Raw genomic sequence first — 16,731 nt, forward strand, 5'->3', positions numbered from 1 at the left:
TATGCTCCATGTAAAAAACTCGTTATTATCAAATGCTATATCAAGTTAAACACTCTTATTCAGTGATACTTAACGGTCGAAGTGTGGCGAGGTCATATTTCCTACTTGAAACACCACAATGTATTTTAGAGGAACTTAGATTTCATTCTACAAGAAGTAATCCACCTTATACTCATGCTTCCCTTTCTAAGAAAGAAATTCTTTAAAAATGTACGTCAGTTTTGAATATTTTTAATATTCCATACAACCAAAATGAATTATAATTACCATATCTATAATGAATTCCCAAAATTCCCAAATTCTTATAAAGATACATAGGGGCTTCCAGTAAATGTTCAACCAAGCCTTTTTGAAAATTTTCAAATCCCAAAATTTTACAAAAGTCAACACCTTTAAGACTGATTTTTTCAACTTTTTACACCACTATTCCCCACGAAAAATTCAAGTCCAGTTTTTTAAATATAATTTCTATAAAACATATTCGAAATTCACTTAGGTTGTCATTGGTCATTTGCAAAATTATTTTGTTAAAAAACATTCTGATTGTACACACAAGTACTCTGAAATTGACATTAAATAGGTGCTTGAGTTTCTGATTGACAATATCTATGTGGTTTTTGGAGACCAGGTCTTCCAACAGTCTATTGCGATTCCCATGGGTACCAATTATTTCACGTTATTAGGAGACGTATTTTTACATTTATATGAAACAAAATGTGGCCAAAATCGTACATGTATACGTGAAAAGAAGAAAACATTTGCTGTGACCTTCAACTCGACATTTAGGTATATTGACGACGTACTGTCAACTAACGATGATTATTAACATTCTTATGTCGATACGATATATCCCAGTGAGCTTGAGATAAAAGATACTACAATGTCTGACACATTTGTTTCAAATTGGATATTTTACTTGAAAAAGACGTTATTGGTATAAAATGAATCTCTGAACAGGACATAGGACACGATCGACGAATATTCCACATATAAGAAAGATAAATTATAATGACTATGATTGACGCTATTTATTCTTATTTTAGTCCATTATTTACACACTGAATTGTCAAAGAATTTTTCCGTTTCCCACCTCTGATGTTTAGGAGGTATTTGCTATGCTCTAGATTTGTATGGTTTCAATGACCCTTTGAGCTTGATTACTGTTCTTAATCCTTATTTTTCATGTATAGTTTTCTTTATTTAATTCAATCTTTAATTCAACTGTACTTATAAACAAATCATTTGAAGAGATGAAAATATCTTAATATGAACAAAGATACATTTATTTTCAATTTGGCCTTCCACATTTTTCCAGAGTACTCAGTAAATAGTCAATGTATGGCTGAACTGTACTTGCTTCATGTGGAATTGAGTCACGTCTCAAGTACAATCAAGTTTTGAACCGAGGGAGGCAATTGACAGATAATTATAAATTGATGTTACACAGGAGTATCAGAAATTCTTTGGTCGCTATTATGACCTTGTAAGCAAATATAACCTAAACCAGGGTCGAATTTTGCGTGACGTATATCGTACATTTCTTGTGTTTTTACAATGAATATGACTACAGAATGTCCAGTCTACCTGACCAATGCATACTCCTCCCTCCTATTGATCTGATCCAACCTCTAGAATATCCAATACCTAATCCAAGATCTGATTTTTTCATCGATATTTCTTTGGATCGAGCACTGTTTTATCTTAAGTTTTCTCATCTGAATTTTTTTTCAAATAAAAAAAGTTCTGAAGATAAAATATTATTAAAAAATTTTTGAACCTAGTATCATTGGTTTATTCCCCGAATGGCTACTGGAATAAAACAACAAGTAATTATCACACTCAATTAAGGGGCCTTCTAAGGGGTACAGGTAGACTTACCGGTATGAATAATCTACCATAATTGAAACAAAATAAAATGGAAATTCATCTCATTTTATTATAATTTGAGCACTTTATAAATATTTTGTATACTTAATAATAATAATTTTAAGAGCACAAATCATATTAAAAACTATAAATTATCTTGAAGTTCTATTGATTAGCAGCACTGATTTTCACATTACATATGAGATAACACTGTTTCACTTTCATATAACACATATATTTACAATTTATTTAGTCCATCTCCGTATATTTCTTTGCAACTAAAGGATTGCTATGAAAGGTGAAGAAGTTCATAAACTTCATCTGGATTTTATGATTATTTAATAGAATGTTTTGATAATTCAAAATGATAGAGAAATAAAATAAATTAAACAAAACTTTATAGAAACACTTTATTTATCATACATATATATCTACCGGTATATTATTTAAAAAAAAAAACACTTGTGTTAATTTATCTAAAAGAGTTTGAAAATGTAGCACAAAAAGGGATAATAATTCTTAAGTTCTCAATCAATACTATTAATAATTTGGGGAAAAATTAAATTAAAGGTACAATAAAAATTTCACTTTTCTTAAATCTTAATTTTATCTACTTATATTTATATATGATTTAATTAAGTATATTTCGGAAAATAGAAAACCCTCTGAATTAAAATATAATTGAATGAATATATCTGATTTACAAAATATTGCTTATCCAGGTAAACACAGGTAAGTCTACCTGTACCCCTTAGAAGGCCCCTTAATTGAGTGTGATAATTACTTGTTGTTTTATTCCAGTAGCCATTCGGGGAACACACCGTATCGTTTGGCATAAAGTGAAATATGAGTATTTAAATTTAGAAATTTAATAGGCATTAAAAATTGTTAGTTCTCCAAATTGAGTAATATTTTAACAGATAAAACCTTTAAATAGTATAACGCATCAATGCGCTATTTCATACATATATTTCAGATCTATCGATATCACTTTTCGTCATCTTCTTCCTTTTTGTCCCCCGCTTGAAAAGTGGGGGATATTAATTTGGGTTTGTCCGTCCGTCCGTCCGTCTGTCCGTCCCTCCGTCCGTCCGTCCGTGTTTACGAGAGTGCATTTATTGGGTATTTTTCATGCCAAGATTGTACTTATTGGGTACTTTTTGCTTATTGGGTATACCCAATAAGAAGTGTCGCCGAATATGCTTAAAATACCCTAATTGTATTTGCAGGTTAGTACCCAACAAAACTTGGACACGACGATTTGTCCAAAAAAGTGTCCAAAAAAGTTGCTTTCACGGACGCACCGTGTTTTGTTGTTTCAGTTTTACATTCGGAACTCTAAATTCTCAAGAGTTCCGAAAATCAACTTCCGTTGATCCTGATCATAACAACGTTTGTTTTCGGGTGCGTCGATTTACCCAAAAGGACCCAAAAGGAACCCAAAAGGACCCAAAAGGAACCAAAAAGGACCCAAAAGGAACCCAAAAGAACCCAAAAGGAAATCAAAAGGACTCGAATTAATATATTACAATACATTGAAAATTAATAATTTGAATTAAATTATGAATATTATATTATAAATTTACCTAAAAATTGGCAAAAACATACATTTATATTGTTGCAACTTTTCTTAAAGAAAATACATACGACTTTTATAACACATCAATCATTAAATCTGGTCAGATATGCTTTGATTTCTTTTAGCTGAATTTAACAAAGTGCACTGTATTATTCTATTTCTCCTTCTGTTTTATTATATCTTATTATATGATATTTGATAAATAAAGAAATAAGTTTATTTAATGAAATGTTCTAGGCATATGGTATCGGGGATGGGTGGGGGTGGGGGATGGGGGGGGGGGGCTCCCACCTCAACCCAAAGACGCACTTTACCCTCAAAAAACCAGTTTTAGTTTTAATAAAATATGAAAGTATTCATTATATATCCATTTAATCTCTTTATTTCAAGTCCTTTTGGGTCGTTCTTAATTTCCTTTTGGGTCCTTTTGGGTTCCTTTTGGGTCCTTTTGGGTAAATCGACGCACCGTTTGTTTTCATGGAAAAAAATATGGCGACTAAGAAACACTTAGAGCGACTTCATTTGGAACTATTGTACAAACTATAGTTACTCGCGTAACATATGAACATGTTTTGTATCAACAAAAATGACATCACTTCACCTTTGACCTTAACCCGTGATGAACACAGGCAGGACCCTAATACTCCTGTGGTTAACGAAGATCAAATATGGCGGAAACAGTAGAAACGTGAGTGCAGAGAATTTGTTTTTAATTGTTTTCAGGCTTTGTGCAATGATTTTGATTATGTTTTCCAGTGTTTTCGTATTTTACATGCCGTCACTTTTATTTTGCATGATTTTAAAAAAAACTATAATCCATTATAGGTCGCTAAAAATGTTTGGATCTGAATTTTTTTGATCCATGTAGAGAAACTATAGAGTATAGTTATCGGTGCCTCTAAAATTGAAATCTTGATGCGTGAGCAAGGAGGGGAAGAGGGGGGGGGGTAAAAGGTAAATGAAGGTCATCACTGTGTGACAAACTGAAAGACTTGAGCCCCTAAACATTTCACATGTAGCGTATGCACTTTTGTTTTTAAGCTAAGCTTTCACAATTTTTATGACATATTGCATTACCTTTATTTGAAATCAACTCACATGTAAGCTAAATTCAGACATATCATTATCAGATTTAGTCAACTGTCAGCACTTGTATGTTATCATAATCAAAATTATTTTTTTATATAGAATAATGAATAAATTAAAATAAGACAACCTCACAACAATTTAAAAAATATTTAGAAAATATAATTTTAAAAATAATCACAGATTTCCAATTTCCAAATTGCTAGCATGTTAGTACTGTGTCATTTTAAAAGAAGATATTTTATTTTCTGTTCACTGTTTTCTACCTAAATATGGTTTAGTACTTTATTATAATGCTTTGTTTTAATTAAGAGTTCAAATCACAGTGAAAAGGAGGAAGACAGGAGAGGAATGTACATGTGTTATGTCCAAAGACCTTGCAACATTTTTGCAGGATCCCAAAGGAGGTAGGTATAATATTTTTCAGTAAAGGAGAGTGGTATGACAAAAAAGATATCATACATTATAAATGCTTAATTTTTTATTCCTATTAACTGAAATGTTTTAAGTTTTTAACAGAAATAAACTGATTTCTCCCTTCATGGTTGTTATGTTTACAATCTGGTAAAAAAGTTTTAAGAAGTCTGGAATCTGTAGCGTTTACAACTTTACATCGTATTTATGTAATTTATTTTTATTATTCAGATCCAGACACTAAAGAATCGATATACAGACTTATGTTTGATTCCGAGTCGCCTTCGGAATCAGCTGCATTGCATCCTGAATCAGTGGCTACAAATACACAGAACTTTGAATCACCTGGCATGAATATGCAAAAACCTGAGTCAAATCCTGAATCACCTACTGCAAATGCACAATTACCGCCTGCTAAATCATTGCCAAAGACAGTTCCTATGGAAGATGATGATCAAAAGGTACATTTTGGCCTTAATTATAATTTGGATGACGGAGACAAAATTCTGAACTGTTATGCCCCCAAACTCTTACAGATATATTATTCTGAATCATCTGAATCTGGGTCTTTTCCATCGTCATGCTTGGCTTCAACAAGATGTTTTACCTCATCTTTATTCACTCCATCTTCTCCTTATATGTATACAGAAAATAACATGATTCAAGTGGGTCCTAAAACATTTCTGACCCCAGAAGAGTTTCAATCAAATATTAATTTGAAATTAAAAGACTTCAATAGCTATGGAAAGAAGAACAAGAGAAAAAATAGGAAGAAATCTAAATGTTGTAAGCTTATACATATATATCATATACATGTATTGCTAAATATTTAAAGCCGCTTCATCCGAAACAGGCACATATTATCTTAAACAACAAAAGTATGTCATTACATAGATAATATATAGAAATTAATTATAAGATTGATTTTAAACTTTATTACAACAATCCTTACATGGAAAACATAGACCAAAAACCTTGTTGACAAACAGCGGTTCCTGACGGGAAGTTAAGATCTGTTTTGAAGTCACCTTTGAAAAAAATACTTTTATCGGTTATATCTAATGATAAAGAGAATTCAAACCTGAGTATTTTTTTCCATTAGAAGAATTCTAAGTTATGATATATCTTTTAAAATTAAGAAATTAATTGAATATTATCCATAATAATTTTTATATTAATATGCATATTTCCAGAATAAAGGAAAATCAGATATTTTTAAAGATTTTTTAAAAAGGGAGTTAAGTAACGAGGGAGAATATTGCCCATGTACATTTTGTTGTGGAAAAAATGCTCGGGTTTGTTCTTCATGAGTTATACATGTAAGCGATAAATTTAATTTTTCGAAGGTGATTTCTCGCAATGTCAACAGATGTCAACAAAGGATTATTTTTTGTGTGACCTAACAAAAGATATTTTTTAAACTTTTGAATTTTGATATCTTTAAAAAGAAAAAGACTTTGGGGATATAATTTGACGAAAGTTGAAATAATTTATGGACAATTATTTTTCAAAAAGAAAAACGAATATATATTTTTAGCGATTTTAATCGGAGCAAGCGGCTTTAAGTAAGGCACGTTTATTGTTTTAACAGTTAAAAGTAGAAAAAGTAATGACAGGTGGTTGAGAAAGTGATTTCTTTACTGCAGATGGCTAAATAGACACATTATAAATTAATTAGCTGTGTATTTTTTCAATAAATGAACTTTTACATCTTTATTTTGACTTTAAATATTGTATAGTCTACATAGCCATCAGAGCAGATTCATTACAAGTACCCTGGTATATGCACAATAGTTTATATGAAATGCTCTTTCTAAAAGTATACCGGATATTACATTTATAGAAAATTTAATTAATAAATAACTCTTTTCAGGTTCACATATGGGGCGAAAGTGAAGAAAGGCAACTAATTTTCCAACGAACCATGTTTGATGAAGCCTTTCATAAAAACAAAAATCATGACACATTATGGAATAAAATTCATGAAAACATGAATGCTGAAGGAATTAAGGTTTCCAAGCTGCAAATCCTGAATAAATTTAGAAATATGAAAAGGAAATACAAAGAAACTATCGACTTAAATAAGCAAACTGGAAATGAAAGAATTGAATATAAGTACCAAAAAGAATTCGATGATTTATTTGGCAACAAACCATCAACCAAAGCAACAGTATCGTTTGACAGTGGTGCAAGTGTTGCAAAGCAAGAGAAAGAGATACCGGTAACCGATAAGAAAACAACTGATAAAAAATCAACTCACCCAAAGAAAAGGTCAGCAGAAATGATTTATACTAAAATGGAAACTATGCATAAAGAAATGAGGGAACAGATGCAAAGGCACCAGGAAGAAAAGCTGCAACGCTTTGATAGACTTCTTGATATTTTCGAGAAATCTGTTGATAAAAAGTAAACTTTAAAGTGTCCCAAAATTGTCTACATACATGTATTAGGCTCAATTTAATTTCAGAAACCTCTGATTACCTGTCTTCTTTTTTGTTGTATTTTTACAAGTAGTAAAGGAATATTTTGAATTCATAAACTTTTATGTTGCAGATAAACAACCTTTTTCTGTTGATACATAGTTATATGTATTAAACGTGTATTGAACTACAGTTCTAATGTACAGTTGTGTGATTTACCCAAAATATGACAATCATATATTTTTTTTGTCTGTACATCAGAAAATTAAATGGTTTGTTTTTTGTTATTTTTGTTGCTCAGATTTTAATTTTGTTAAGTTTGTTGTTCTGAAGAAAGATATTCAATGAAAAAAAAAACAATTGAATTAGCTCTCCTTTTTTATTATGAACTTAAACAATGATGGTTTTAAATTTGTGCAAATACAAGCAAAAAGTCATGGAAGTCCCTGAACAAGCTGATTCCTCTTTTGCACCCCATCTCTCCCATCAGGGTACAGGTTGGGGTAATTATTAGGGTGTCCATTGCCATCGTTAGGGTCATTTGTTAAGAAATCTTCCACACTATCATGATGCAAGATACAAAGATTGTGTAGTATGCAGCCAGATACAATTGTCTTGACAATCTCATCAGAGTCATGTATGGTTATTTCCTGTAGTCGCCGAAACCGTTGTTTTAGATGACCAATAGCCCTCTCTACTACTTGTCTTGCAGATGACAAAACTCGATTAAATCTCCTCTGATTTATGTTTAAGCGACCGTTGTCTTTAAACGGAGTTATTAACCAAGCTTTCAATGGATATGCACTGTCTGCTATTATATACTTATTCACGTCAAAGTACTGTCCAGCTGTAGCATTGGTAAAAAGACTTGAATTCCGTAGTACGCGAGCATCGTGAGTTGACCCCGGCCAACCAGTGTATATGTCCCTTAACATTAAATCATTGTCAACTACTACCTGTAATTTTAAAAAATGTATATTTTTAGTATGTGTTATTCATTAACAAGGTAGTAACTTACTCAATAGTCAGTTTCATATTTTATCACCTGGAGTTGTATTGAGGGGTAATGTTTCCTGTTAATATAGTCGTTATCTCCACCAATGCAAGAAGATAATCTTATGTGCGTCCCATCCAGAGCACCTATTATGTCTGGAAGCCCAGATTGAAGCTGAAAGTGTTGTGCAATTCTCTGTTGCTCGATGAAATCAGGCCATTGGATAATCTAAAATGATTGTAAAAAACATCTCTGAGGAAAATTATATACTAGTACATGTAGAGATGTACATGTGTGATCTTGGCTTAAGAACTGAAGAATGCAAAAAAAAAACCTTCACATGACTCAAGACTTCAAGGTCAAAATCAGTTTTTTTTCACATGGCCTTAAAAATGTCACAGGTATAAAATGACATGCCAAGGATGATCTATTGAAATAATGGCATGACACTATAATGGGAGATTGTAGTATCAAAATCAAAAGTTAAATCAGAGCACAGGGTTGTTTTTAAATGAGCTTTGGTCCTCTGAGTCTGATATTTCAAATAAACACATGTTAAGATTTTCCCAATAATTTGCAAAGAGGCCCAGATCAAAAGATTAAATGATTTGAACATATTTTATTGTAATATAATTACAAAGGGATTGAGCACAAGTACTGAATACTTATAACGCCCTCTCCCTATACATGTAAATTACACATTGATATTGTCACAGTTAAACATGCTATATAAAGGATTCAGAATTTGCAAAAGTAAACAAATTGATGCATTTTGCATATATGTATAAATATATAAAAGTTGAACAAATTCATATATTAATATATAGGTACAGTAATTAACAAGGAAATCTACCAGAATGCTTAATAAATGTTTGAACATAAGAAAAGAGACGTTCATTCTCTGCAACACTCAGTGATTCAACCCCCCATAATAAGACATGTGTATCTAGTATGTGGATTTTATCAAATTGTAAAAAATTATTTAAAAATTCATTTCTGGCGTTCGCATACTTTGGACATACGAAAAAATAATGATATGTGTCCTCAACTTTACCGCATGTGCACAAGGGACTTGATATTAAATTGCATCTATAAAGGTCGTTATTTAATACACAATTATGTCGTAGTCTGGTTTGAAGAACATTAAGTCTTCTGTTACCGTAATCAAAGTAAGAAGGTGGGGCAGATCTAGATTTTTTATTACTAATTTTAGATTTGAATTTTGACATTGACTGTAAATTTCGAGTTTCAAGTGGAATGGAGTTCCATTCGTTAACTACAGTAGGAATAAACGTAGACTTATAAGTTTGTAATCGACACTTTGGAATATCATAATTTTGAGAATTTCTTGTCGAGTAGATAGATGTGTTACAGCGCATATTTGGAAGGATGTCCATTAAGTATTCTGGCACTAAATTATTATGAAGTTTAAACATTGTTTTTAATCTAGCTTAAGTAGATTAAATCTACTTTTATATGCAACTCAAATTTAAGCGATAATTTAAGGAAATCCTCTAAACAAAGAAAATGCAACACTTCTATATAATAATTGCATTATAATTATGCGAAAGGGGGGGGGGGGGGAGGAGGTTACTATAAATAATATAGGTGTCCACTTTTTAACACAATGACCTTCGAAAGGTTTTCGTTGAATGCGCTGTTGACTCTTTTCAACACACCATGCACTGTGGATTGTCCTATGTCAAAGTAATGACCAATTTCTCGCATTGTCACTTTATTTGACATATAACACATGAATACAAGAAGTTGCTTAGATGGAGGAATCCCTTCAATGCCCCCGCCGTGGTTAGATGTGAGGTAGGCACCAATATTAACGAGTATTTCCTCGAACATTTCTTTGCTTATTCGATAATGGTACCGAAAATTGTCTGTAGAAAATAGAGGAATAACATTTTCAACATAACCGGGTACTCGTGGTGACACTGCTTTTAAGCAATGATGGAGAACGGCCCCGGTTTGAAGTAAGAAGTTGCTATATTCGTATGTAAATTCATCCTCAGTATCATCTAACAAACTTTCAAACATAAAAAAGCATAACATCTTTTTCTGCGCCATTTTGGAAAAAAACATGCGTACCTACTATCGTTGTTCAGTTGATTTTATGCAAATTTGGGTTAAATTTAGACAGATGACGTCAGTTATCCATGTACAATAGTTCCAAATGAAGTCGCTCTAAAATGTCAACAAAATTTTCTGATTGACAAGAGAAAAGGTAAGTTTATTCGATTAATATTTACCCATTGCTGGGTTCTTGTTTAAGGAAAATAAATTTTAATGTCATTTTGAAAACAATTGTGCACAAAATTAAAATAGATATATCGGAACAATTAATCCTAGGTTGCACTTGTTTGTATTTTGAATTTTCTCTGTCTTTTTAACTCTCTTGAGGGCGAGAAGTAATTAGTAAATGATCGTATATTGTTAGATAATCTTTAATTAATCGAAAGTGTTTATTATTTAATTTTATATCATAACCAACTAAGTATGTTCTGACAATGTATATTGGAAAGGGAAATGAAAATTTTAACAATCGTGTGTTAATAAATCAGCTGTAAATTATCGGTTCATGTAGACAGTATTACAATCGCAAAGTGAGCTGAGATGATGATAAATGGGATAATTGACAACAACTAAATAATTGTATGTAAGTTTATCTCATCTGATATGTAACTTAAGAGATTCACTGCATTACTGAAAAACTTTCAGTCAAAACAGTGCTTCTTTCAGTCTTTGATTTTGACTGTTAAATCTAAAGCAAACTAGCATGGCGCGGCGCCATGCCCTTTTTTCTCGGCGCCATGCCCTTTTTTCCAGCGCCATGCCCTTATTTCCTAACCCAAATTAATAAATATGCCCAGTTTAGGCAATATTCCTTTGCTGTTCTGTTCATTCAGTGCATGCTGATAATCCCTTTGTTTAAACAACGACAGGAAATCACTTCACGCTTGAACACACACACACAGCCACCTGGCTAATTAACATGCCTCAGGCTGTCAGGGTAGAGGATTTAACTTGAGAAACTGTCATTTGATTGCATTGATTATGCAAGAATTAGCCCAAGACCAAAGATAAAAATCAGGATCGTTTTTTTATAAACCGAAAGTAGAATAAAACACATAGTTCAACTTGAAGAAAAAACGGATATTTTATCTGAATAAAATACTTACAGTGTACCAAAAAACTGAATGTAATGTGATAAAATGGCTTAAAAACAACAAACTAAGTTAGTTTCTTTGATTGAACTGATAGATTTGACAAGCTGAGGGTCAAAGTTTCTAATTAAAGCCAGAGTTGTTTTTTTTTAAACAAATTATGCATGGCAGTAAGACCAGTTTTCACATGATCCTGTTGGTAGAATATTTTCCAAGTGCGTTTTTCAAAATGCCCATCCCCCCTTCCCTGAAAAAAGTATTTTCCTTTAATGTTTAAATTGACTGTACTTGTAAACAAATAACAGTCCAAGCAGGTAAAAAAACAATCATACCTCCAAACTTTTATAATATTTGCACCTGTTTCAGCTAGATTAATACCATTACTTTCTCAAGTGTAACCTTACTACTTTTTTTGTTGAAGAAATTGGATGTAAATGCCTTTTTTATATTCCTTTTGTTTCTGAATCAATAATTAATACATTGTTAAAAAAAAAGAATGGAATACAGATATATGAATTTATCTTTAAATTACTTGTTTTAGATAAAGATTTCAATATGAAAGGATATTAAAAGTAATTAAACATGTTAAAGTATGTAAAAATTAAAAAATGTTAAATGTAATTTCAATGACATTAACATTTGTTTTCAAAGTGCCCTCTTGAGATCCTGTTGCGACACAAAGTGCCCTTTTGATTCCTTGATTACCATGCCCTTTTTAGGGTCTAGATTTAACACAATTAAAAAATATAAATAAATCACTCAATGAGTGTCTGCTTTATTTTGATTTTTTTTTTAAATTATTGTTTTTGTCATTTGTTTTAATTAATTTAAAACAATATTGAACAATACTGAAATTGATATAGGGCTACTATAACTATTTCACATGATGGGTGTGAAATTAGCATCGCGCTACACCCGGGGCTTCCATTTTTCAGGATGGGGCTAGTGGTTTTCAGCACTGAGGAATCCCCTTGGGCTATTAGGAATTTTAAAATATACATGTAATACATGAAAAGCACCACCTGTATTTTCACTATTTTTTTGCTATTAAATTCCTAATATGTAAATATTCCAGACAGCATGCTCATATTATCCATAAATCTCCACAACTGCATCCATTTTGCAGTACTACAAGACTGATTTACTTAAAAACGATCTTTTATTTCCTAATTTGAATTCCCCCCTTTCCTTTGTTTAATATAGCAATATTTGCTTGTACATATATGCCTCACAGATATCTCATTATTACGTTATATACATTCACTCAATCAGCTCAATGATAAGTGTCATGCAATTATGTAGCGTTTTTTTAAAGCCATGTATGGCGTAACTGATCAAAAAATATATTTTTGAAAAATACAAAATTAAGTAAAGAAATATAGTTAATACATTTAAATTAAAGCGTTTCATACAATTCGGAGCACGGAGAACACCTCGTTTTATCTAATAATACGATTTTATCTTCTCTGTAATGTGTTATTTAAATCTTTTGTATTTTCTTCCAAGTCGGAGAAAATTCCGAGACTCCAAATAAGATTTTGATATCTTTATAACGCAATTGACTTAGATTTTGTAATTTACGGAAAATTTCTATCTTTATCATGTTTATATAAAGTAATGATACAAATAATAAGTTCTTATAGTTTTAGTCTAATAATTTTCATTGTACATATGCCATATATGGCTTTAAATGATTCAAGATGAAAACAAAATGATTTTTGCTTCGTTTTAATTAGACGAACTAGTGAATGACCAGAAAAGAAATATTTAAAATCTTTTTTTCATTTTTTTTTTAAATCATTAATTTATATGATTAAATTTTACTAGCGAAAATTAAATTAAACTTTAATTTGAAAAAAGAATCAACTGTAGTTAATACCCTGACTTTTTTCATGATGAACTTTTTTTCAATGTTACTTTTTAATTTTTGCCTCTATATTTGGGCTTGTCACTTTTTTACTCGGGGATAGTAACTTTATTGTCACAAAGCTGTGGATTAGTACTTGATTTCCTTTATTGCACAGTGATGACTATGATTTAATAGCACAAAAAGCTAATGGGTTTATGTGAATTTATATGATTAATGCTTACTTGGGATTTTAGGATAACTGGAGATAATGATTTATTTTTTCCATTGATATTACATAAATATTTTCCTAAGTATTATGTTACAATAAATTGGTTTAGATTTTTTTTTATAAAAGTAATCAATAATTACAATGGAAATTAAAACCATAATCATGTTCATTGAGGATTTTCAATATGTAACAGGTCAAACAGGAACTTCAATTGTGAACATTGCAGAGAACACACTCATCAGAAGATGACCCTCAGTAATAGGACAATTGTAAGTAATCAGTAAAATGAACAGGAATACTTCATGCCAACCATAAGATTTTTAGAGACATTTTCGCTTCTTAAATTAGAAGAGATAGAGAGAAAAACTTGTACATACTACATAACTACTAGGCAACCAAGCTTTAACTGCAGGAAAGCTTTTGGTATGTGCAATACAGCTACATAACACCTCTTTAGTATTCATGTTAGGTTTGAGAAAGTACCTTAGTATTTATTTTTTAGTGTTTGCCAACATTTTCATGCACACTGTTTGCTTGTTTGTACTATCATTTTATTTTAAATTCTTCCGATGCCCTTTAACTTTGCCAGTTTAGAATCATTTGTTTTAAGGGCATCTGAGGGTTGATTCCAGAACTTAATTAATTGTAAAGTAAATACTGGGGTACTATACGGTCATAGGTTATGTTAATACATGTATAACATTTTGTTCTGATAGAGGTGGCATACAGGAAAAGAAACAATACTAGATATCACTTCAAAGGAATAAAACAGCTTCATCTTGTAGGTGTATTTTATTTAAGGATCACTACTTCATGTCTGATGTGCTGAAAGTTATTCATAATCTGTTTGACTGTAATTTTTCATATTTTCAACTTCTATCCAGCTTAGTCAATTTTAATTAAATTTTGTGCAAAGCATACCCCAGGAAGGGGGGATGGAGTGTCAAGTGTGTCTCTGTCCCTGTCAATATAATTTCAAAGCAGTTAGTAAGGTTTAGGTCAATTTTAAATCCTCTTTAACAGAACCATTGGGCTAAAAACAATACTAATGTGAAAGCTTTATCATTAAGTGTAGAGATGTTTTTGAAGATTATGTACCCCTAATTACTGATAGTGTTACATTAGAAGTCTAAAATTTGCAAGGAATAGGTGTAAAATCCTTTTAAAATCTCCTTCTTAACAATCAGAAACTAACATACTGTCTAATTAATATGCAACATCGTTTTGTGTGTTGAATGATGATTCCATTTTGATAAAATTATGGCGGATGGGGGGTAGGATGAAGATGCAGTTAGACATAGAAGAAAAAAAAAGAGTTGATAGAATGTAGTTTTTCTTCCATTTTATTTATCAATACATATTTCTGAATAAGAAATATACTTCTACTTCTTGGTTGGGTTTGATCAACATAAAGGGTGATCTTGCTGTAGTCAAGAAAAACATGTTTTATACAGCAAAGAAATGCCTTTATCTAATTGCAGAATGAATAAAATGGACAGATGCAGAACTGAAGGAGATGCATGAAATGAGGAATATTTCAAAGATTGCCTGAGCATAACCACTGCTACTGGATAAACATATGGCAATATAAAAGAGCAGGGTCAATGGAGGTATCATACAGTATAGGCCATGAGAGACCCTGAAGAAGAAAGTATTGAACAGAAACAAAAATAAAACCATTTTGACATTTATTGAAATATAGGATCAAAGTCTTACATGTAAAATTTGGGCATGTAATGACTTTTCTCTAGCTCTAAGACTTATAACAGTGATGATTTGATTTAATATCTTTATCCCGATTTGTCGAAAAGATTTCGACATAGTGCATCAATTATTTTAAAGTTTTCTGGTGTGACACTGTTTCATCGGCTTCAAAACTTAGTTTGTGATTTCCAAACCAGATTAATAAGATCATGTAATATCTTTTAACATCGATGACTATTTAATCCATTCTTTTACATCTCAGAAGTATTTTTATTATTACAGGGAAAATATGCATTGTACATGTATCTGTAATAAACTGGATTATAGAATTTTTCCATATAATACAACACAATCTTAGCAACTGAAGGCAAATATTTTATCATGGGTGTGATCTATTTATCAATATGGTTTTCAGCATCTTGCTCTACCTGTAATGACTTGCTCCAAGTTCCAATATTTAAATTTAAATTTTGCAAACATGGTTATAAAATTCTTTAAAAGCTAAACAGTTTAGGCACAAAATGCTTATATATTTCCTATCATTTGTAAAGTGTACACTGAATGAGATGTGGAATGTTAGAATTAAAGTATTAAATATGTTTTGGACTTATGTATGCTTATGCAGATAAATTTGAATTCAACTAGGAAAGGTAAATGTCATACTTACTGGGTTTGCAATCTAATGCAAGAGTATAAATATCCAAGACAAATTTGACAATTTTAATGAAGGGTATAAGTAACCCAAGAAGAATTGGACAGGTAAACATCACCTGTTGGGTTTTATTCTAATGTTGGGATGTAATATCCAAGAAGAGTTGAACCAATGTCCAATACCTATTGGGTTTTCTTTCTTATGAAAAAAAATTTGAGTAAACCAAGAAGAATGTCCAATACCTTTTAGTTTATATACTATTGAAGGGATGAAGATATCCAAGATGAACTGGACAGGTGTCCATTACATGTTGGGTAGTATTCTGATGAGGGGATTCTCAAGAAACCCAAGAATTAGACAAGTGTCCATTGCCTGTTGGGTGGGATGTAGATATCCAAGAGGAGTTGGACGGATGTCCATTACCTGTTGGATGGTATTCTGATGAAACAATTCAAGAAACCCAAGAAGAATTGGATAAGTGTCCATTACCTGTTGGGTGGGATGTAGATATCCAAGAGGAGTTGGACAGGTGTCTATTACCTGTTGGGTGGTATTCTGATGAAACAATTCAAGAAACCCAAGAAGAATTGGACAAGTGTCCATTACCTGTTGGGTGGGATGTAGATATCCAAGAGGAGTTGGACAGATGTCCATTACCTGTTGGGTGGTATTCTGATGAAACAATTCAAGAAACCCAAGAAGAATTGGACAAGTGTCCATTACCTGTTGGGTGGGATGTAGATATCCAAGAGGAGTTGGACGGAT

The 16,731-nt window shown here is 31.5% G+C and overlaps 2 protein-coding genes across 2 annotated transcripts; one reads left to right on the forward strand and one right to left on the reverse strand.

Moving 5' to 3' along the window:
* Window positions 1-3,994: 3,994 nt before the first annotated feature.
* Window positions 3,995-7,659, forward strand: LOC134261484 (uncharacterized). The gene is made up of 4 exons (XM_062743923.1): window positions 3,995-4,133; window positions 4,844-4,938; window positions 5,177-5,406; window positions 6,819-7,659. Exons 1-4 carry the CDS (start codon window positions 4,114-4,116, stop codon window positions 7,353-7,355), a joined length of 882 nt encoding a protein of 293 aa, XP_062599907.1. The 5' UTR covers window positions 3,995-4,113; the 3' UTR covers window positions 7,356-7,659.
* An 83-nt stretch (window positions 7,660-7,742) lies between these two features.
* Window positions 7,743-10,435, reverse strand: LOC134261485 (uncharacterized). The gene is made up of 3 exons (XM_062743924.1): window positions 9,992-10,435; window positions 8,411-8,587; window positions 7,743-8,321 (listed from the first exon to the last, which is right to left on the reverse strand). Exons 1-3 carry the CDS (start codon window positions 10,433-10,435, stop codon window positions 7,800-7,802), a joined length of 1,143 nt encoding a protein of 380 aa, XP_062599908.1. The 3' UTR covers window positions 7,743-7,799.
* Window positions 10,436-16,731: the final 6,296 nt, after the last annotated feature.

Source organism: Saccostrea cucullata, unplaced genomic scaffold (genome assembly GCF_032062105.1).
Source record: "Saccostrea cucullata isolate Sc308-1 unplaced genomic scaffold, CSIRO_AGI_Scuc_v1 ctg12342, whole genome shotgun sequence".
Classification (NCBI taxonomy): Eukaryota; Metazoa; Mollusca; class Bivalvia; order Ostreida; family Ostreidae; genus Saccostrea; species Saccostrea cuccullata.